Source organism: Doryrhamphus excisus, linkage group LG14 (assembly GCF_037039965.1).
Source record: "Doryrhamphus excisus strain RoL-2023G ecotype Guam linkage group LG14, RoL_Dexc_Guam_v1.1, whole genome shotgun sequence".
Taxonomy (NCBI): Eukaryota; Metazoa; Chordata; class Actinopteri; order Syngnathiformes; family Syngnathidae; genus Doryrhamphus; species Doryrhamphus excisus.
The window spans coordinates 6,862,897-6,887,679 of NC_136370.1; the positions used below are offsets into that span (position 1 = coordinate 6,862,897).

Sequence of the window (24,783 nt, forward strand, 5' to 3'; positions counted from 1 at the left end):
GGAAACCGGATTACCCGGAGAAAACCCACGCATGCACGGGGAGAACATGCAAACTCCACACAGAGATGGCAGAGGGTGGGATTGAACCATGGTCTCCTAGCTGTGAGGTCTGCGCGCTAACCACTCGACCGCCGTGCCGCCTAACCAGAGATTGAAAAGTATTATATTTATTCATCTATTTTCTATACCGGTCACGGGGGTGCTGGAGCCTATCCCAGCTGTCTTTGGGCGAGAGGCAGGGTACACCCTGGACTGGTGGCCAGCCAATCACAGGGCACATATAGACAAACAACCATTCACACTCACATTCATACCTATGGACAATTTGGAGTCGCCAATTAACCTAGCATGCACTGTAAAAAAAATTCTGTAGTTTTTACGGAAAAAAACTGGCAGCTGTGGTTGCCAGAATAATCCTGTAAAAATTACAGTAGAAATGTAAACAGTCTTACAGGCTAAACTGTAAATTTTACAGTTTAAAACTGTTACAATTTACAGAAAGAATACACTTGAATCTTGTCAAACTTGCTAAATTTTTTTGTTGAGTCAATATGGTTATTTTGTTATTTCACGTTTTATTCATGTAATATTTGCAGAAAATTGTTGTTAATTTTACATCAAACACTATTAAACCTTATGGAAAAACACTGAGCAAAAAACAGCTGTAAAAAATAGCTGTAATAAAAACTAAAAATACTGATATGATATAAATACATCTCTGTGTGGAGTTTGCATGTTCTCCCCGTGCATGCGTGGGTTTTCTCCGGGTACTCCGGTTTCCTCCCACATTCCAAAAACATGCTAGGTTAATTGGTGACTCCAAATTGTCCATAGGTATGAATGTGAGTGTGAATGGTTGTTTGTCTATATGTGCCCTGTGATTGGCTGGCCACCAGTCCAGGGTGTACCCCGCCTCCCGCCCAAAGACAGCTGGGATAGGCTCCAGCACCCCCGCGACCCTTGTGAGGAAAAGCGGTAGAAAATGAATGAATGATATAAATATATATTACTGATATATTTACCAAATTAAACTCAAATATTTATTAAAATGTACTAAATTATGCAGTATTTACAAACTTACTTTACCGCCATATAAACAGCTTTCTATTTTAATGCATTCTATTTTATTACATTCTAAACATTATTAAAATCATATGCTCAAATCATATTAAATTGATATTGAATATCTGAAATATAGAACCAGAATATAACCATTATACACCTCTTGAGTCATCTTGCTAAAAGATTAGTGCCAGAAAACACAAAAACATTTATCATTAGGGTCACGGGGGTGCTGGAGCCTATCCCAGCTGCCTATTCCATCTCACATTCATACCTATGGACAATTTGGAGTCGCCAATTAACCTAGCATGTTTTTGGAATGTGGGAGGAAACCGGAGTACCCGGAGAAAACCCACGCATGCACGGGGAGAACATGCAAACTCCACACAGAGATGGCCGAGGGTGGGATTGAACTCAGGTGTCTTAGCTGTGAGGTCTGCGTGCTAACCACTCGACCGCCGTGCAGCCTAAAGTATTACATGATACAAGAAACCCTGTCAGTCAGTCACAGTAAATAAACTGAATCAGCTGCCTTTATAGGAACAGTAAATCAAGTACACACACTTGTCAGAAACAGCTTTTCTTTTACTGCAAATACACAAGATAATGTTGCATTGCTTTACCGCTGAAAACTTTCAGTAAATCATCTTTTTTTTAAAATCAAAACAAACAATAAAAGAAAGTTAAGCTTCGGCGGAACGCACACAAATACGGTCGGTTTCCAAACACTTTGTGTCAAAATGACAGACAGTGACATCGGACCTTTGCATCAATCTCGAGTGAGATGCCTCTGCAGTGCGGCGCCTCCACCAGGTAAAACAAAACAAAAAAAAGAACTGAAACAACTTCTCACCTGTTTTTGCATTTTACGCTCCCGTATCCATATTTACAGTATACAATGTACATTACAGCATTGATTCTAAAAGCGTACATCTTTACAAAAGGAGTATTGTGTTTAAGTGGTTTACAACATTTCTAAGTAGTTCTATCCATCAACCAGTTATTAAAAAGCAGGCCTGAAAACTCCTAGGAGTACTTATTACGCATATTTATTACACTTGTTAAGATACTTACATCATCTTGTGTCTAGGATACAGTCACAATTGTAAGTTGGGTTATACGTTTGACTAATTAAACATTTGACCGATGATTATTTTAAGAATCTTATCACGAGATGAAGAAAGCAACGCAAATAGTCAAAATATTTGTGGTCACTTCAAGTTCACATTTTGGAGAACAAAATAAAATCCGGTTGATACAATGACTGTTTAAAAAGCACATACAACAATTAAGTAAACAATCAAAGATTTTATATTCATTTGAATGGAGTAGGATTTTTTTTTGTGTGTCAATGTAAGAGAACAAAGAACTTATTTTGCTGTACTTAAATTAAATAAAAAATTAAAGTCTCCATTTGAGACGGTGAACGACGAAGTACAGCTCAGCAATAATTCATTCACTCTGCAACAATAGAGCTGAAATAATTTTTCCCTTTTTTGAACTTATAATAATTAATAGAAAAACAATATTAAAAAAATGGTCCAACACAATGTTTTTATGTTCAAACACACCAAGTATCAACTCAAAAAATACTACCAGTGTTTAATTGGTTCCAGACACAACCATGATGATTGAACTTCCGCAAAGTAGGATTTATTTTTTATAAATTTAATATTTTTGTGGTTGGATCAAAGAAGGCCTGTCTACGACCTTTTCAATATAAATATATTTTTAATTGTTACAACCGTCCAGATATGAAATAACACCCCTGCAGTCATCTTTACACTCCTATTACAAAATATAGTCAACATAAAAACACAAAATTTATATAAGACTTGTGTGTTGCTCTAAGTATGTTCCAGTGGTGCGGACAGGAAGTGACGCCATGAGTCGCGTTGACCAAAGTTATAGCCGCAACAGTAGCCAGTGTTCGGGATTATCATGCTTTTGTAAGAAAATTTTAACCTTAATCAAGTCTGGTGCTTGTGTGTCTCACTGAATATTACAGCAATATTACTGACACCTACTGACCAGTGTATAATATTGCATATCATCCCGATGTCTTTGAATGCCTCTTCTGAATGCCTTATATATGTATCCTTGAAAGGATTTAATTGACTAATACCTAATAGAGCTAGTGACTAATAGTAGGCCATATTCAACCACAAAACAGCAGGATTTATGAATGAATATATTTATGAAAACTATGACAGCGAAGACATGAGCGATGGTTGTACCACCATTTTTTAGGTCATTGGCTGGCCGCCCTTGTGAAGTGAGTTGATATAGATTTCAACAAAGGAACATTTACTTGGAATTACATTTCATCTCATCTTTGGTTTTATTTGTACAATGTATTACATGTATATATCTTCAATATAATATATATATATATTTTTAATCCTGAGTACTACCAAATGAGAATGAGAATACATGTTTTGTGCCGTAATCTACCGTTACTTTGACATCTGTTAATATATTTTCCCTTTGGGATAGACATAATTTTCAATTAATTCTTGATCAATTGAGTGCAGTACTTGGCTGCAAACAGCAGAGGCGCTGTTGAGTAATCTCATCTAATTACAAAACTATTGTATAGTTAAGATAAAGAGTTGTTTATAGTAATAGTCTTTGTCCAAAAATATTTCCTTTATTTTTATTTGTCATATAAAAATTTAAAATGAGAATGAATTGATACTCAATTTGTCCAATGCACATCCCTATTTGTCACTGATAAAAATAAAGAGATACAATACAAGCAAAAACTGTATCTTCATGAAGCAATTCTGTTTATTATACTGGATGTTTGAGGTCGTTGTAGCCAATTTAACCAGTTTTTAGCCACATTTAAATCGGCACCTCTAGAGGCATTATTATTCTAACTAATATTCTGGCCACTGGCTGAATAATCATTGTATGATAATATTCTAATCATTTCAAAGCAGGTAGAAGCTTGTTGGTTATAATGAATGTTGATAAACACCTCAAGGTCACAGCGAGCAGATTGTCAGATTTCTGCAAAGAATGGGTGAAGTATGGGTCCAGTACTGTAGGTCACATTGACAAAACCCTGTCAAAGATAATGCATGGCTAATAATGTTCAGTAATGGAGATGAGATGAAAATGCGGCGCTAATTGAATTAGTGCATTGTTAAATTTAGGCCTCGATGATGTGATAGTCATGCGGGGTCAATGATGTTAAAATGTTCACTTCTTGTATGTCCATGTTTGATCCGCAAAGTATCCTTATATGAGCCTTAATGGGGTTGGGCCTCAGGGTTGCCTGACATGAAAAAATCCCAGCCTTCTAAATTTTTTAACATTCACCATCCATGTTCAGAGGCATAATTAAACAGCGCTGCCCTAAATTGCTTTGCGGCAACAGAGGCTTGCGATGGCCCCGGATCAACCCGAATCTCAAGCCCCATTTAACCTCCATTCGCATCTCCATGTCTGCATGGCAAGTGAGAGTGTCTTCTGTTCTAAGGGGAAACATGGAAACAATCTTAGGAGGAATTAAAGTTCTAGTGATTCTTGGCGGACAGGTGTCCTGTTTCTAAGAGAATCTTAGAATCTAACAAAAAGAGTCTTCCACTCTGATGATGTTTAAAGGTTCTCTAAGAATTAGTCTCTGCACGGAAGCATACGATTCATCAGAAAGTGCAGGCGTAGACCACACCCACGACCACAATGTTCCCAATAGTGGCGACGATGGCGATCCAAAGCCAGATGGCATCGCTGGACATGGACTGAGATTCGTCCTGCTGGCCTTGCACGGAGGCAGCCGAAGCAGCGGCGTGGACGCTGGCCGACGAGTTGAAAAGCGAGTGCTCGCCACTGTAGTCGTCGTTGGGTGACGAGTCCATGAAGGCTCCCGTCATAACTGGGATCTGGCAGGGAAGAACAAAATCATTGACGTTACCAAAAACTGAAACAGTCGGTTTCGGTAAGGTCGAATGCTTTACTGTATATGGGGAAATATTTGTATTGTTCATGAGGGGCTGCACGCTGGTCGAGTGGTTAGCGGGCAGGCCACACAGCTAGGAGACCCAGGTTTGATTTCTGTGTGGAGTTTGCACGTTCTCCCCGTGCGTACGTGGGTTTTCTGCGGGTACTCCGGTTTCCTCCCACATTCCAAAAACATGCAAGCTTAATTGGCGACTCCAAATTGTCCATAGGTATGAATGTGAGTGCCAGCCAATCACAGGGCACATATAGACAAACAACCATTCACACTCACATTCATACCTATGGACAATTCAGAGTCGTCAATTAACCTAGCATGTTTTTGGAATGTGGGAGGAAACCGGAGTACCCGGACAAAACCCACGCATGCACGGGGAGAACATGCAAACTCCACACAGAGATGGCCGAGGGTGGAATTGAACCCTCGTCTCCTAGCTGTGAGGTCTGCGCGCTAACCACTCCAGTGCCATGCCGCCATCAATGATCTACCAATATGTAAACATATTTTGCTCAGCATGCAATATGATGTTAAATAATCTTAATTTTGTTGCTGGTTTCAGTCTCGACTTCAGTCTGTACAGTACAGATCCATAAATAGATATTATAAGTTTGTCAATAGTATTTAAAATTGCGAAAAACATTTGTGTCCCCAAGGGAGAAAATAACTGAGAACCACTGATCTAATGACAGATAACCTCATTAACTTATCCAAATCACTATCACAAACTAATACATATTCATGTGTTAATATGCGTACTCAAATCAGGAAGATGTTGGGGCATAATGCTAGCAGCTTGAATGTTGGTGCTCTCTAGGCAGCTGGAAGAATCTGCTGCATATTAAAGTCTTTTTAAATTAGCTTGTAGCTGCCTCGGTCAGGTCAGGTCACATTTGAGTGCGAGTGACCTTTAATTTGGGCCCAAGACTCAAAGCTCTGCCACACACTGATTCTGCTAAATTATTATGGAGTCACCATTGACTGTATTTCTGTGTTTAGCATTAAACCAGCAAAGAAATCTTTGTGTGTACCCTGTTTAATCTGAAAATATTTTTGTACTCGTTAGCATGCTATTAGTTTTTTTTTACAAATTCCTACTAAATCAGGGGTCTCAAACACGCGGCCCGCGGGCCAAATGTGGCCCACAGGACACTAGTTTGAGGCCCCCGCCTTGATAATGTTAGTGCGGCCCGCGCAAGTTTGATATGGATGCTGTATGGTATCATGTACCCAGAAAAAAATATTACGTTTGATTATTGTTCATGTTAAAGGTTAAATAACTGTTAATAGTTATCCTCCCTACCCGTGTGGAAGTGGTAAGTTTTTGGCTATTTAAGTTTAAAGGAAATAACTTGAAGGCTACCGTTTAGGTCGCTAGCTCTCTAGTTTGCGAGTTAGCATGTGTCTCAAGAACCTGCAGTTGCGCAATATGTTGTAAATAAAAAGAGTATAAATGTGACTATAGTCGTGTTTTGTCATGTCTACAGGGCTCTAATAATGCTTTGTTCATTTTAATCTGAAAAAAATAATTTGTCTACCCACCAACTATATGTGGTTTCTTAAGTTTTTATTATTTGCCGTTTTATTATTATTATATTTATTTATTACTGATTGATTGTTTTTCTTTATTCTTGATCTTATTTTGTGTAGAAAAATAAAAAGTAAGATATTTGAGAACAGTGGAATGTTTTATCAGAGCTTTTCTTGTAGAAAATCGTAACCAAAGCAAACTTTATTCATTTTTCTGTTTTTAATAAATGCTTTTTTTTTTTTTTTTTGTAAAACCTGATGCGGCCCAGCCTCGCCCAGACCCTAGCTCCAGTGGCCCCCAGGTAAATTGAGTTTGAGACCCCTGTACTAAATACTCCTGTGTATATATAAGTGTGAATGCTAACATGGCAGCATTAGTCTCACACACACACTTTGTTGAGTGCATGCGTGTGTGTGTATATGCATTTGGGAAGCAGTGCTTGATTAACACCGAATTAATAATTCAGACGTCACGTGAAAATGATGTACTGCTTTGGACAATTAAGGAGCCTTGTCAAGGATAGCCATTCTCATTGCTCTAATGTGTGTGTGTTTTCCTTCATTGATGGCGGGGTGGGGGGAGGGTGTGTCTGTGTGTGTGTGTGTGTGATTGAGAAATTCGTGTAGCTGGCTTCGACCAGAAAACACTCTCTGCTGAGGGAGGCTGAAAAACAATGCTAAAAATACCTCGGAGGGATGTTGCACTCTCGCATACACTGAAATTCATGCTTCCTCATTTGCTCACTCTCTCTCTCTCTCAGACACACACACACACACACACACACACACATGCTTCAGGTCTTCCCTGGCACACGAGGCTTGGGGAACTGTTTCGAAAGCGCTCCTTGGCCCCTGGTGGTGAATGATGACATGACACAAACCGTGGAGCGTCTGCTGTGAACACGAGCATGATGGAGCCAGACAGGCGTGCACCGTGTCCAGTAAACCTGCGCCACCCCCATACCATACCTCTTCACTTCATTCACTAACATAAAATAGTCAGTATAGTCAGTAGTCTGTCGTGTTAGCATCCACTTGAATATTTTGTAGCAAATGCGCTGTGCTGTGATACACAGAGGTGTTTAAATGTCTTTTGACAATTGATGCAAATGGGTAGGAAAATGCAATACATGCTGATCCCTGTTATCTCTGTCAAACAGATTGTCCTTGCATTGTTTGCTAGTGAGCTGGATTATGTAAAATAAAACCGATTTCCATGAAAACTTGCCATGTGGAGCGGTGACTCAGATCTGGTATTTTTCCCGGACTTTTTATTTTCAAAATTTTTACATAACTGCTTAATAAATTACATGATTCCTTCTGTTAAAATTTGTACAACCGTTACAGATTTTTTTTCGTTTCATATTTGAGTGGAATGTTCATGGATGAAAAAAAGGGGACCTATTATGCTAATTTTTCAACCCTTTGTATTGAGCTGTGGTCTCTATAGAGCGGCTACACACAATACATTTTTTTCGATTTTGCAGAATCTGCACCAATTCCAGCTATTTCCTTCGATTTGTGCTTCCCGCCTAAGCAGTCTGTTGATTACTTTTTAAAATATTTTATTTTTTATTTTATTTTATTCCATTCCATTCCATTCCATTCCATTCCATTCTATTCTATTCTATTCTATTCTATTCTATTCTATTCTATTCTATTCTATTCTATTCTATTCTATTCTATTCTATTCTATTCTATTCTATTCTATTCTATTCTATTCTATTCTATTCTATTCTATTCTATTCTATTCTATTCTATTCCATTCCATTCCATTCCATTCCACTCTACCCACAGCCCGCCTCTGGGCATGCCCACTCTGCTGTGATTGGTCACACGCCCAAAGTGCTTCCTCACTACGGGCCATATAAGGAAGTGCGCCCCTCTGTGACATCACAAAGGAACGGTTTTACCACGCCTTTTCAAACCCAGCGTTTTTAGCCATCCCAAACTTCTTTTAGGGCTCACTTCCAAATGCGCAAACCTCATTATCTGAAACTTTGGTATCGTTTAACACGAGAATCCAACATGTCTAACATGAAATCATTTGTATTTAAGGCCCCTAAAATGTCTGCGGAAAACTGCCCTTTTTTGTTTTTTAAAATTTTGCCCATCATCCAAATATCTTAGGTGAGACATGAACGCATCTTTCTCTTTTATGTATGTTGTACATATTGAAAGTTGCGAGCACAATGTTTTGATTTTTGAGGACAATATAATCTAACTACAAAACGCAATGAAAGTACCTGCACAACCCAGTCAGAATTTAGCGAGCACAACCAGTGGACCCTCTGATTTTCATCATATATTTTGTACTATGATGCAAGAATGGATGTGAAATGGGAACACTTGCAGAGACCCTGCATTAGAAACAACACAGAGAGAATTTTTTGTTCTCTATATTTATGATTATATTAAGTTAAAAAGTAAAGTGCAAAATGTCTACATGTTTCAAAATATTATAATATTATGTAATTTATATTGTTCTGGAAATGATTTTGGGAAAAATAAATATTTATATCATTTTATAAATATGATGCAGTATAAATATTTATTGTAAAATAAGCAAATCGTTCTGAAATCTGTTTAAAAAAATAACACACAAAGCCTCCTGTTACTTTGACTTTTTCCAACATTCACTCTGATGCGAACACAAGCTCTCAACCTTGTCTGCATTCTTTATATTTATGTTTTATTCAGTAAGTCCACAGAAGCGAGTTGTTTGCATAAATTGAGAAGTGTAGTGTATGAAACAAAGTGTGCAAAAATATTCCAGTGGATGTTGCTGAGATCTAAATATTTCATTGGTGTTATTTGCTGTTTTTTTTACTTTTATGTATTTATTCATCAATGCTCTGCCTATAGATGTAATATGTGCAGAAATACATAAATATAGCTATAGGGATGCTCTTGTGGCTTTTCTTCAAAGTCACAATTCCCATGTGCATGTTGTGCATGACAGAAGTGCAGCAAGAGGCTGATCACTAATGGAACGAAGGGAAACTCAGTGGAGACCTCAGGAGGGGAGTATTCCAAAGTATCTTAGCACTTAAGTGGGCGGAGATGGTCATCCCCTATGCATAACTGGCAGGGAGCGGATGCTTATTGACATTTCATGGATCAGCGACTTCTGTGGCACTGTACAATATGGTACTCCATATGGTAATCCTTCAGCACAAGAAAGAGGTGATGGGAACTTATGGAAAAGTCACTGGAGTTGGTTGAACAAACGCCAGATCGAAAAGTACTACTCGCTTGACTAGGACGTTTTCTATCAGGTAAAGCCTTCAACAGTTGTTCACAAAGTTCTGACCTCCGTTCGATATGGAAAACACAACTCAAAATCATAGTTCATTGAGGATTTGTGCATTACAGGCAATGTACCGCAACGTACTGCATACATGAAAGATTAGCCTTCAGCAACAAAACATAAACCTGTCATCAACCATGTTTTTTTTTTTTTTATTTATGTTTGACTGGATTGCTTTGTGTTAACTCCAAAGCATCTTTCAAATAGGGATTTCATAAAATTGCTGCACCAGATGCAGCAATTATTTACACCAGGGGTCTCAAACTCAATTTACCTGGGGGCCACTGGAGCTAGGGTCTGGGTGAAGCCGGGCCACATCAGGTAAAAGAAAAATAATTTTAAAAAAATTATATAGAAAAATAATATATATATATAAATAAAAATATAATAAAAATATTAATAAATATTAATTATATTAAATATTAATAAATATATATATTATAATAGTCTTCAATGCTTCTGCTATACCCTCCACTTTTTCAGTGCTTTGGTTCTTTAGAAAAGCTCTGACAAAACATTAAATTATTATAAATTATTATAAATTTTGATAAATTAATTTTTAATTGTTTTAATTTTAATTATCAAATTAAGTAAATTAAAAATTAAATTAAATAAATGTTTAATGTTAATTTTTATTTTTTGACACAAAATAAGATTGTAAAATAAATAAGCAAATCAAAAAACAAATGAAACAAATTAACAAATAATTTTTTATTTATTATTAAATTATTAAATAAATGTTTAATGTTAATTCTTATTTTTCAACACAAAATAAGATGGAAAAATAAATAAGAAACAAATGAAAAAAAAAATTCAACTTTCATATCAAGGCGGCCTCAAACGAGCATCCCACGGGCCGCATTTGGCCCGCGGGCCGTGAGTTTGAGACCCCTGATTTACACAGAAGTGAAGCTCAGATATTGCGGAATATTACTACGAATCCCAACCCAACTCCTATTTTGAGCTTTTGATACTAGTTCTAGGTATTACCGATGTCGGTTCCATTTGTACAGAACAGCGACATGGCACAAAGATGGAAAAATGCCATCTTATATAGGGGCTAAACTGGAATCTAACTTGGGATTCCAACCTGTCCTGAATGCAGCATCACCTGTCTTCTTTAGCCATTTATACTTCTAATTGAAAATCTTTGTTTTGGAGGAATGCATTCTGGGAATAACACTGTCAGGTCGTATTCAAGATAAGAGGCTAAAAGCTCTGGCAAAAAACATTTTGCACACTTGTTTCCCTTTAGCTGAAACACCCTGCAATCTCCGACCAGATATTCCCAAATTTGTCCATCCTAGCATAAGGAAACCATGCTGACAGCTAGAAACGCTACTGTCAGATCCTGTTACCCCCGTGTCTGATATCCAAAAGCAACGACACACCTTTTAAAATTCTTACCATCTGACCCCTCCTGCTAAAATATAGAGTAGAACCGCAGCAGCCAGCTATGAGGCATGCGATACATCTGCCTGCGGTGCATTGATATGATTCAAGTCCTTGTGATCTTCAAGCCAGATGGTTTACTATTTGCGAGCCAAAGCGAAGGGAAATGTATCATGACAGATGCTACTGTCACATCATGTTCTCCCCATTTACAACATGAAGCTAACCCATCTGTCAAATTCCTACTAATGACCGTGTTGCCTCAATAAACAAAGATTTTTGTTGTTTTCACAAAGTTTGTATACTCTATGTATCACATTGGGTCCGACATGCTAGTGGGATGTAGTTTAATCCTTGATGATCCTTGATGACCTGGTCAATCTGTGATAAAAGGTCATCCAACTTGACACTTGACTCAGAATGCACAATAGATGAGTAGAAATAAGCATAGTTCAAGACTCCTTTTTTTTGTATTTTGCAAACATCAACTGCTTGTATTGTTTCTTGAAGTCGCTCATCTTAGTGTATTGTTTGACTTCCTTACTCAGCCTGTACCATAAGACTTCACATACTGATATTTTCAGCATTGTTCTTGCATATACTGTATATGTTTTATGTCATATTACTCCTCTCTTGTGGAGAAGTATTTTATAGTAATTCAAAATGAGGTGTTTTTGTATTTGTGTATACAAAAAATGTGTATTTGATATACAGTAACCCCTCATACCCATCAATTTCAATTAAGTAGGATTTCTTTTATATGAATACAATAGTTTCATACTTAGTGCATAGAAAACCTGTATGCGATCTTCTAAATACATTTTAAAACTATTAGAGACCTCTAGACATGGAATAACACCCCTATAGTCACTTACTCTTGTATTATATAATATAGTGGACATAATAATATAAAATAAGACTTCCTAGACATAAATAAGGGGGTTAAGTCAGAGTTAATGGACTACAATGCTGATGGGGATGTCTACTTATCCGAACAATCTCAATTCGAATCAAAAGCGCCACCTGCTGTTGTGTGTGGTACTGCAAGACAGTGCCAAGATTAGTGCCAAAAGTCACCCTATAGTCGTAACATTGTGACAATTTTCCATGATTGTAGAATAACTCCATAGATTAGTGTTTTTCAACCTTTTTTGAGCCACGGCACGTTTTTTTTTACATTGGAAAACATCACTAAGTCTATAGGAGGAAGGAGCTAGGTGTTGCCACACGGACCAATATTACATTGCTCTGTCAGTCTTTACACCACAGACACTCGACAGTAGCCATGTTTTTACATGAGGAGTTTTTCTCTTTCCGAATGACTTTTCCGGAAACAATGGTATACATGGAAGGGAACATTCCAATCTCTTGTCTGCATGCGTTGCTATAATCAACCAGAATAGTCAATGGGGCATGCCCAGTAAAACGTAAACACCAACATCACGTGATATCGACTTCCCCGAGTTGTTCTTTCACTTGTTGGAATAATTCCGTATTTGTCCAGTCTTGAAATTTAGTTTGGATCAAAAACAAACTTTCCGTATCAGTCCAGTGCCGATTGCTGGCCTCCATTTTTAAAACTGAAGAACGTCTGGAGCTGCGTGTTACGTCATATCTGAGCATGCGATATGATAAATTTAACCAGGAAAAGATCAAATTCAAGCTTGCTAATATTTTATAATTCAACTCGGTACATGTTTTATATAGATATATATTTTCTTTTGACTTATGGACTTGTGAATGGCGTATAGAAGGGTTTAGATTCTGTTCCACAGATGGCGCTAATGCACACGAAAGCTGCTTGCCAACCGCCAATAAACAACAGAAGAAGAAAAACGCACCCTGACAACTTTCCGTTTGAGCGGCTACAAGATACCTCAGTCGGATTGGGGAAAGGAATATTACATTATATATTCATTCGGCGGGCGGCACGGCGGTCGAGTGGTTAGCGCGTAGACCTCACAGCTAGGAGACCAGGGTTCAATTCCACCCTCGGCCATCTCTGTGTGGAGTTTGCATGTTCTCCCCGTGCATGCGTGGGTTTTCTCCGGGTACTCCGGTTTCCTCCCACATTCCAAAAACATGCTAGGTTAATTGGCCAGTCCAAAAAAATTGTCCATAGGTATGAATGTGAGTGTGAATGGTTGTTTGTCTATATGTGCCCTGTGATTGGCTGGCCACCAGTCCAGGGTGTAAACCGCCTCTCGCCCAAAGACAGCTGGGATAGGCTCCAGCACACCCTGCGACCCTCGTGAAGAAACAGCGGTAGAAAATGAATGAATGAATGAATATTCATTCGGATTGGCACTATTTTTTCGGAATGAGGCGTATACAAAGGTTAAATTCTTTCTGTTTGAGCAAATAAACCAAATGCACGTATACGTGGATATTGACATAATATTTGCAAATGATGATTAACGAATGTTAATTATAAAAAGTGATATTGGATAATTCCTCACGGTCACACCTAACAATTTCTCAAGGCACACTAGTGTGCCGCGGCACAGTGGTTGAAGATCACTGCCATAGATAATGCTGAAGCTGTGTGAGTTTTCACACAGCAATGACATAATTAGATGTGTGATGTATGAAATACTAAAGTACTTCCAACACAATATGATGTCATAGTAGAAAAACCTCCCCATGGCTGACCAAACACAGGAAGGATTATGTCTCACAGCCTGCCAGGGAACACTGACCATTGTCCTCCCAGTGGAAGTGGAAGAGCAGGCCAGGGACAGGGAAGAATGGACTTCCCTACTCTGACTGCTGCCTCCGAGACCCCGGATCCGGATGACTGGAAAAAATGTATGGATGGATGTAGAAAACCCGTACACACCAATAGCATCCATCTGTTCCGATTGTTTATACAGAAGAGACATGCAATCGGGGTTATTCCTACAGTCTCCTTCCACCTGCTCTTCTCCCACAGCCTGATTCATTCTCCACAGCTGTTCATGGCGTGACATGGTTGAGCACGGTAATTGTGAAATGGAATGAAGCTTAATTGCTTCCGCCACCAGTTAAGCGCTCCCTGAAACCACTTCTAAAATATGTCCCTAAAAATGTGTATTTGTAAATGTTATTATCCAATAGACGGAATTGAAAAAAAAAATGTCTCTCTCAAGTGAGTTTGTGCATGCTGCGATGATATTGTAAAACGAGAGGGAAAGGCTTGTGTCCTCGTGAGAAACAAGCTGTTCTGGAGGGGGAAAACAGACTCTGAGGAGGACCCCTGCAGTGTGAAGAATGGACTGTAGTGTGCTTGGCATCCAGAGCACAGTTAATGACAGCGCACGGCAGCTGTAGGATAGAACCACAACTGTTGTTTTACCTGACAAAAAAAAAAAAAAAAGCTTTAGTGTCTCACAATGCATCATGCTCCATTTTGTTGTGCCTGAAGTCTTTGTTTTGATGCGGTACTTCCCGAAGACAGCTGGAATAGACACCCCCCGCGACCCTCGTGAGGAAAAAGCGGTAGAAAATGAATGAATGAATGAATTTGGCTGGCATTCCATTTTTTTCTTATGAACGGGGAGAACATGCAAACTCCACACAGAGATGGCAGAGGGTGGAATTGAACCCTAGTCTCCTAGCTGTGAGGTCTGCGCGCTAACCACTAAACCGCCGTGCCGCCCCTAAATAATCATGTATTGGAAAAATATTTTGTATGTGTTGTTTCTACATATATTGGAACACTTTTAGTACCCAGCCATATCAAAATTCAATAATTGTGTTTTTTGACGCACCCTAGCGCAGGTTCAATTCCATCCTGGGCCATCTCTGTGTTGAGTTTGCATGTTCTCCCCGTGCAAAGTAAATACAGCAGAACCTAGGAAGTTAAATGCCCTTAAAGTTGTACAATTTGACAATTTTGGTGTTGCATATAAAATGCCTGTCAGACAAAAGGGTCGGAGAATTGAGTCCAAAGTCCCAGCTTAGAAAAATAAGCTTTCACGCACGTGGCGTCTCATTTGGACAGAGTATACCCTCCCTCTCACCTCAAGTGATGGGATGAGCTGGATACCTGTTATCAACGAGTATATTAAACTAATAGTTTACATAAACTATATAAAATATTAGGGCGGCACGGCGGTTGAGTGTTTAGCACGCAGACCTCACAGCTAAGAGACCAGGGTTCAATTCCACCCTCGGCCATCTCTGTGTGGAGTTTGCATGTTCTCCCCGTGCATGCGTGGGTTTTCTCCGGGTACTCCGGTTTCCTCCCACATTCCAAAAACATGCTAGGTTAATTAGCGACTCCAAATTGTCCATAGGTATGAATGTGAGTGTGAATGGTTGTTTGTCTATATGTGCCCTGTGATTGGCTGGCGACCAGTCCAGGGTGTACCCCGCCTCTCGCCTGAAGACAGCTGGGATAGGCTCCAGCACCCCAGCGACCCTCGTGAGGAAAAAGCGGTAGAAAATGAATGAATGAATATAAAATATTATATACAAACTAAAATCCCACTGTTTTTAATGCTTAACTTTAACTTTTTATACCTGACTGCTGTGCCTGCATGTTTTAACTGTGTATAAACGAATGAATGTTGTATTTAACGTATCTTTTACTCTGTTTACTTGTTTTTATTCAACTCTATTTTCTGTAAAGTGTCTTTGAGTATTTTGAAAAGCAGTATACAAATAAAATGTATTATTATTATTTATTATTATTGTATTAATAATGCATTTTTAAGTATGGAAGGAGTACATTAGTCATTATCCGTATTCGTGTTTAAAGAAAATGCTCATTATGTATTCACTCGTCATGCAATGTGATTGGCCAGTCGCACACAGTGACCGGCTCTAACGAGACGGCTCGTGTTGCATTGCACTCGCTCATCCCTAGGATCAAGCATACCCCACGACCCTAAAGAGGCCAATGGTATAGAAAGTGGCTGGACAGCTGCTGTCCCACCCCTGTTGCCCCTCTGATTATGTCTATTTATTATTCATATTTACTGAGAACAAAATCCAAATAAATCGACTGGAACATTTTGTGTACGACATTGGAGCTTCTACTGTAACTTTCATTAATTCATTCATTTTCTACCGCTTTTCCTCACAAGGATCGCGGGGGGTGCTGGAGCCTATCCCAGCTGTCTTTTTGTTGTTTGTTGTCAGCTGTCTTTTTTTTGGAATGTGGGAGGAAACCGGAGTACCCGGAGAAAACCCACGCATGCACGGGGAGAACATGCAAACTTCACACACAGAGATGGCCGAGGATGGAATTGAACCCTGGTCTAGCTGTGAGGTCTGCACGCTAACCACTCGTTCACCGTGCAGCCCCTACTGTAACTTATTTTTTGTAAAAACAAGGCCTCCATGAGGCCTCCAACAGACAAGCTGCTTTATAATCTCAATGGAGGTAATATATACCGTAGAAAAAAACATGTCAAACAAAACAAACATTCTGATGTGCTAAGGCAGTAGACACTGTGTGGAGCAACAACGACACATCCAGAAAACAGAAGAATACATACATTGTATGCAGCGTTACTCTGCCACGTCTGTAAACATAACTCTGCTGGGAGATTTGCAGCAGTTTTAAGGAAGCTTGTTCACCCTCTCAGGCTTCTTAAGACCTCCACTTTCAGGCACAGGTTGATCCAAGTACTCAGATTTACAGCTCTGTCCTCATTGATTATTTTTTCCCCTCTGTCCCAGCAGCCCAGGAGGCCTTTTTTCTTCCTAAATAACTCAGTAGAACAAGTGTGACGTGATCTGTGCTTGACACCTGCGCCAGTTTGTCAGCACTGATGAAAGGATTGATAAAGCCTCTGCAAAGCTATGAAAAGAAGTGGCACAGAACAAAGGAATAAGGTAAAAAATCATTTGTTTAATATATGATTACAGGCCTTAAAACAGGGGTCTCAAACTCAATTTACTTGGGGGCTACTGGTGCTAGGGTCTGGGCGAGACTGGGCCGCATCTGGTTTTCAAAAAACAAAAAAAAAAAACAAAACGCATTTATTAAAAACAGAAAAATTAATAAACTTTGATTTGGTTCTGATTTTCTACAAAAAAAGCTCTGATAAAACATTCCACTGTTCTCAAATATCTTACTTTTTATTTTTCTACACAAAATAAGATGAAAAATAAATAAACAAATCAAGAATAAAGAAAATCAATCAATCAGTAATAAATAAATACAATAATAATAATAAAACGGCAAATAATAAAAACTTAAGAAACCACATATATTTGGTGGGTAGACAAATAATTTTTTTCAGATTAAAATGAACAAAGCATTATTAGAGCCCTGTAGACATGACAAAACACGACTATAGTCACATTTATACTTTTTTATTTACAACATATTGCGCAACTGCAGGGTCTTGAGACACATGCTAACTCGCAAACTAGAGAGCTAGCGACCTAAACGGTAGCCTTCAAGTTATTTCCTTTAAACTTAAATAGCCAAAAACTTACCACTTCCACACGGATAGGGAGGATAACTATTAACAGTTATTTAACCTTTAACATGAACATTAATCAAACGTAATAATTTTTTCTGGGTACATGATACCATACAGCATCCATATCAAACTTGCGCAGGCCGCACTAACATTAAACTTTCATATCAAAGCGGGGGCCTCAAACTAGTGTCCTGCGGGCCACATTTGGCCCGCGGGCCGCGTGTTTGAGACCTCTGCCTTAAAAGAAAACTGTACTTTTTGGGGAATTTTGCCCATTTTCCATAATAATAATAATAATAAGACATAAACACATATCTTTTCTGGGTATTTTAAACATAACATACATATATATAAAAAAGAGGCAGCCCATTACTGTATGTAATGGGCCACACCTATGCCCCCACAAAGCCCAGTTTTCTGCATTATGGTTCTGATGACCAATTTTGCAGGATCTGGTCCTGCTTTGCATGGTTCTGCGTGAAATGCACAGGCAAATAAATGAGACCAGTAATGGGCATGTCAGGAAAAAACGTTTCAAAAATATGAGAGATGGGAGAAATGCGTGTGTACATCCGGCCTTGATGTATGCTGCTAATTTGCAGTCACCAATACAAGATGATATCAAATAAATCAATTATGAAATGAGAATCACCCCTGCTGACAAAAAGTGATTTCTTATTCCTGCCAGCTGGGGACAAAGCTCGCATAGCTGTGTGTGTGTGAAAACATAAATATTATATCACACTAGGGGGGGATCCCTGGGGATTCACTAGAAGTCATCGTCTGCCGTCAATTCATGTTTTTTCAGAACACAGGTCACAGTATTGTTTATGTTGTGTTCAAATTTTGTGTGTATGTAACATCACTCTTTTTTTATTCCTGAGATAAACCAGGGGAGGATACATTTACAAACTTACATCTTGTTTTAAAAACTGCCGAATCCTCTGCATTAGTCATAATTGATCCTAAATGCATTTGCTAAAATTTAATTTGAAACAATGTCTTGTTGAGGGAAATTTGTGACACAAAATATAATTTGGTGAGAAGAAGACTGAATTATATTTTATTACTTTTGCCAAACTGCATACAGGAAAGTGCATTCAAATCTATTAAATTCAACATACTGTAGAGCAGCAGCATTTTTTTGAATGGCTTTCTACCTTTTGAAGTAATTTCTAAGAAAAAAATCTCAAAATCTAGTTTTGCCTATGTTTTTTTCTTTCATTTTATATTTTATTATATATATATTTATATTTATATCACATTTATTTTATCATTTATATGTATTTATTTCCCACAATTTAAAATAGCAGTTAAAAAAAGTAATAGAATTCCCTAAAAATGCTAAATGCTAATGCTAAAAAATGTGTCAAATGACAAAAATGTGATTTTTTAAATTATTATTAGTTTTTGTAATGAATTACCATGTATTGTTTCTTTAAATGTTTAATGAGAGGCTAAATAATATGAAAGCAGACCAAAACATAATTTAGTTTATTATTATAACTTACTACAGTTACATGTCGTTATCCATCACTCACATTTTTTGCAAAATGGGCATAATATGCCTTTCCCCCCCAAAGCCAAAGACCATAAATCATTAATGGAAGCACATATTTTAAATATGTATAAACCTGATTATGTGCAGCATGTGTTTTTATGGTACAGTTTACACCAAGGAACATATCATAGTCCAGGAACATATTTCATAGTGTGCAATATCACACTTCACTTCAAAATAATAGAAGCACGACTTGCTCATGCATTTTGCATTGTGATGCAGTTTCAATTAAAAGGCGCCCAGCACGCTCACATGCCACCTTTCTCTGGCTGCTGCTACATACTGCATAGATGGCGCCCAGGGCAAGACTTAGTGCATAAAACATTAAGAACTGACATTTTTTTTCTAAAGAAATGATGAGGTCTATTCAAGTACTGTTTAAAGCTTAAACAGAGTGAAATATAGCCATTGACTATCATTTTGCACAGTTAAAAAAAGTATTTATTTAATTTTTACATTTGTTTTATTATATAAATATATATTATTATTATATATATTATATGCTATATTATTATATAAATATATATAATATAATTCTAAATTATATAATTATATAATTATAATTAAAAATAATAATATATAATTAAAATTAAAATAAATTAAAAATAAAATTATATAAATTATAATTATAAAATATATTATATAAATATTCCTTTTTAACACTTAAAATATTTTTTTTAATTACTATATTTTTACAGAAACAATTTAATGTATATATATATATATATATATATATATATATATATATATATATATACAGTGAAGAAAATAAGTATTTGAACACCCTGCTATTTTGCTATTTCTCCCACTTAGAAATCATGGAGGGGTCTGAAATTTTCATCGTAGGTGCATGTCCACTGTGAGAGAGATAAACTAAAAAGAAAAATCCAGAAATCACAATGCATGATTTTTTAACAATTTATTTGTGTGATACAGCTGCAAATAAGTATTTGAACACCTGTGTATCATCTAGAATTCTGACCCTGAAAGACCTGTTAGTCTGCCCATTAGAAGTCCACCTGCACTCCATGTATCATCCTGAATCAGATGCACCTGTTTGAGGTCGTTAGCTGCATAAAGACACCTGTCCACCCCATACAATCAGTAAGACTTTAACTTGTAACATGGCGAAGACCAAAGAGCTGTCCAAAGACACCAGAGACAAAATTGTACACCTCCACAAGGCTGGAAAGGGCTACGGAGCAATTACCAAGCAGCTTGGTGAAAAAAGGTCCACTGTTGGAGCTATCATTAGAAAATGGAAGAAGCTAAACATGACGGTCAATCTCAATCGGAGTGGAGCCCCATGCAAGATATCACCTCGTGGGGTCTCAATGATTCTAAGAAAGGTGAGGAATCAGCCCAGAACTACACGACAGGACTTGGTCAATGACCTGAAAAGAGCTGGGACCACCGTTTCCAAGGTTACTGTAGGTAATACACTAAGACGTCATGATGTGAAATCATGCATGGCACGAAAGGTTCCCCTGCTTAAACCAGCACATGTCAAGGCCCGTCTTAAGTTTGCATATGACCATTTGGATGATACAGAGGAGTCATGGGAGAAAGTTTTATGGTCAGATGAGACCAAAATAGAACTTTTTGGTCATAATTCCAATAAGCGTGTTTGGAGGAAGAAGAATGAAGAGTACAATCCGAAGAACACCATCCCTACTGTGAAGCATGGGGGTGGTAGCATCATGCTTTGGGGGTGTTTTTCTGCACATGGGACAGGACGAGTGCACTGCATTAAAGAGAGGATGACTGGGGCCGTGTATTGTGAGATTTTGGGGAACAACCTCCTTCCCTCTGTCAGAGCATTGAAGATGGGTCGTGGCTGGGTCTTCCAACACGACAACGACCCGAAGCACACAGCCAGGAAAACCAAGGAGTGGCTCCGTAAGAAGCATATCAAGGTTCTAGCATGGCCCAGCCAGTCTCCAGACCTGAACCCAATCGAAAATCTTTGGAGGGAGCTCAAACTCCGTGTTTCTCAGCGACAGCCCAGAAACCTGACTGATCTAGAGAAGATCTGTGTGGAGGAGTGGGCCAAGATCCCTCCTGCAGTGTGTGCAAACCTGGTGAAAAACTACAGGAAACGTTTGACCTCTGTAATAGCAAACAAAGGCTACTGTACCAAATATTAACATTCATTTTCTCAGGTGTTCAAATACTTATTAGCAGCTGTATCACACAAATAAATTGTTAAAAAATCATGCATTGTGATTTCTGGATTTTTCTTTTTAGTTTATCTCTCTCACAGTGGACATGCACCTACGATGAAAATTTCAGACCCCTCCATGATTTCTAAGTGGGAGAAATAGCAAAATAGCAGGGTGTTCAAATACTTATTTTCTTCACTGTATATACTGAAGTATAAAATAATAAATACAGGAGAACTTGCTGTGTATTTAGGACAAATTGAAGCTGACAATCAGAGTAGGAACATAAAAAGTGATGATGAAGCGTTTTGGTTGCATGGAAATGACCCTGTGGCATTTTGACCACAATGGTATTTTTTTTTCCTTCCTCAGTTTGCTTTGTTGTCTCCACGTACACGGGCCGTAATTAATGATGCTTTTGCATTATTGTTGTAGAACAACAAACACTGTTTATTGCACATAGAAGCACAAAAACAAAAGGCGGGAAGGTTTAGTGATCTTATGCAAACACTCGGATTAACAACGCGTGTAGCTCATTAGGGACTTCATACTGTATGGTCCTGTAAGTCTTATTACTTATTCCGCTAACCATAACAATGTAGGAGTGTTTGCTGTGAGTCTTTGAGGACACTGAGGGCTGCAGGAAAACTGAGCACAGTGGACACAGTGGAGTATACGTAACACTGAAGTATTCATCAATGGAAATGCATCAATAATAAGTAGAGTCGTGGTAACAAAGCGGTGATAAAACGGCAATAGAAAACTGTCCCCCCCCCCAAGATAAATAGGCAAGGCAATTTATTTATAGAGCACCATTTGTACACACTGCTATACAGAAAAGAAGGATAAGAGTGCTTCATAAACAGGGAAAGAAAGCATTGAGTTTGAGGGGCCCTAGATTTTCATACGGTATTTGAACACAACACTAGCCTCTTTCACACAATCACATAGCCACATCAGAGCCGCTTTAGCTGCCTATACAGAGCCCACCAATGGCGGGATATTTTTCTGGGTGACTTCTCCAGCCCCCCCCCCCCCCCCCCCCATGGTATATACTTACTTTTTTGTCTTGTTTACCTACATATCCTTTTCATCATACCTCGCGTACCCCCTCACACATATTTTATACCTATAAATACATATTTATTTTTTTAGAATTGTAACACAACTGTTTTGATGATTTTGGCACAGCTGTGCCACTCTTTATTGTCTCCCCGGGGAAACTAGCTGTAGAGTACACGTTCCATTTTATTGTCTGGCTTAATATAAAATGACAGACAATATTTATCGGAAATCTTGGAAATCACCATTAGGTATGGGAATCACTGCAATACCTCATTGAGCAATTTTGCCTCCGCACGCAACTAAATCCTCAACAAACTGTAATGCCTGTGCTTGTGGTTAAGAAAATTGTAGTTACTGATGCAATTATCAGTCTAAGATATTTTTTAAGACACTCGTAAGTAAGGGTTTTCACACGAAGGAAGTGACAAACAGCGCTGTTATTTTGAAGGCCACATGCGTGTTGAGAATGTCTGTTGATGTTTAAGACGAACTGGGTGCAAGAATAAAAAATTTTCTCAGGACTTGCAAGACCGCCACAGTCACCATCCGTTCCGTCTCCTTACAATGGCAGCATTTCACCCAGTGTTTCTCAATTTGCGCCAGATTCCACGCACAAACAGTAGATTCTGTTTTTATTGGCCGAATCCGCTTCCTGTCTGCAATTCCGGAATTGTTTTCAACATAAGAGGACAGTAGAAGTGAGTGTCAGACTTCCCATTTCTGTCCCAGTGTTTTGAATTTTCCCTTTCATGCAGATGTCATTCGGTCTTTCATAGCCTGTGTGAAAGGGGAACAGGATGTAGTTGTGGGTTGCTAAGCCTTGCTCGACGTCAACTTGATAGTCTTGACATGTTGGCGTAAAGGCGGTAAAATGTACATTGAATAGATAAATGCTGATGTGCAGTGGCAGGAATGTCAAAAAAGACTGGACGTCCACTGGACGTACACGGGGAGGCTTCTTGTTGTTTGGAATTTTCCCTTCATGGGAATGTGGTACATAAAGTAGATAGGATTTCATTTGGTGTGCAAAACAATGTATGTGTAATGATGATGATGATGAAAGTGTACAAATATTGATAATAATCATCATCATCGTCATTGTCTTTCAAGCTAATGATTGAATAGCCTGCAATGAAAATATCATAATATTAATAATCATCGTGACCGTTGCCACTGTTACAGTAAGCTTTTGGAGATATTGTCTTTGTTAAGATGATGATGATGATGAAAGTGTGCAAATATTGATAATAATCATCATCATCATGATGATTTCATCATGATGAAAGTGTACAAATATTGATAATAATAATCATCATCATCATTATCATCATCTTAACAAAGACAATATCTCCAAAAGCTTACTGTAACAGTGGCAATGGTCATGATGATTATTAATATTATGATATTTTCATTGCAGACTATTCAATGTACAATATACATACAGGTAATCATTAGCTTGAAAGACAATAAGCAACGCTCCGACCAGGAATCTGAATGTGCACCTGAACGAAATAGGAGTCAAACCAAAATAAGGGCACAAAAACTGGAACTAAGGCCTCAAGGGAACATAAACAACAACGTCACACAGGCAAGTTCACAGAGCGTGACAATCTGGGCTTTTAGTGCTCTCGACTCTGTCAACTTTGGATGTGGTGCTATACTTGAACCAGACGGGCATACAGCTAGTGTGGATGTGCAAATGTACAGTATGTTGGTACTTCACTCCCTCATTACAGCTTAAGAGTCACACTGGACGTTGCAGTCTGGGCTTTTAGCTCAGTGGTTGCGCTGTCGTCTAATGGAGCTGTCTGAGCTAGGCAGGTTACAAGGGTCTGTCTGAACTAAGTGGGTTACATTTATCCTGGTTTGGATTAATATACATATATATATATATATATATATATGATATATTGGATTTGCACGGTGGTCGTGTGGTTAGCGCGCAGGTTAGGGTGCATCAAATTTGAATGGGACATTTTAAATTCATAATATCAATTTGGCTGGCCCAGGGTTCAATTCCACACTCGGCCATCTCTGTGTGGAGGTATGAATGTGAGTGTGAATGGTTGTTTGTCTATATGTGCCCTGTGATTGGCTGGCGACCAGTCCAGGGTGTACCCCGCCTCTCGCCCTCGTGTACCCCGCCTCTCGCCCTCGTGAGGAAAAAGCGGTAGAAAATGAATGAATGAATTTGGCTGGCATTCCATTTTTTTCTTATGAACGGAGAGAACATGCAAACTCCACTCAGAGATGGCAGAGGGTGGAATTGAACCCTAGTGTCCTAGCTGTGAGGTCTGCACGCTAACCACTAAACCGCC

At 38.4% G+C, this 24,783-nt stretch overlaps 1 protein-coding gene across 1 annotated transcript in view; it reads right to left on the reverse strand.

Moving 5' to 3' along the window:
- Positions 1-1,635: 1,635 nt before the first annotated feature.
- LOC131140012 (uncharacterized protein C14orf132) overlaps positions 1,636-24,783 on the reverse strand; it is a 50,923-nt gene continuing 27,775 nt past the window's right edge. Inside the window, exon 2 of the mRNA XM_058090046.2 lies at positions 1,636-4,952. Within this exon, the coding sequence (XP_057946029.1) occupies positions 4,716-4,952 (237 nt within the window). The 3' untranslated portion in view covers positions 1,636-4,715. The remainder of the gene's footprint in view (positions 4,953-24,783) is intronic.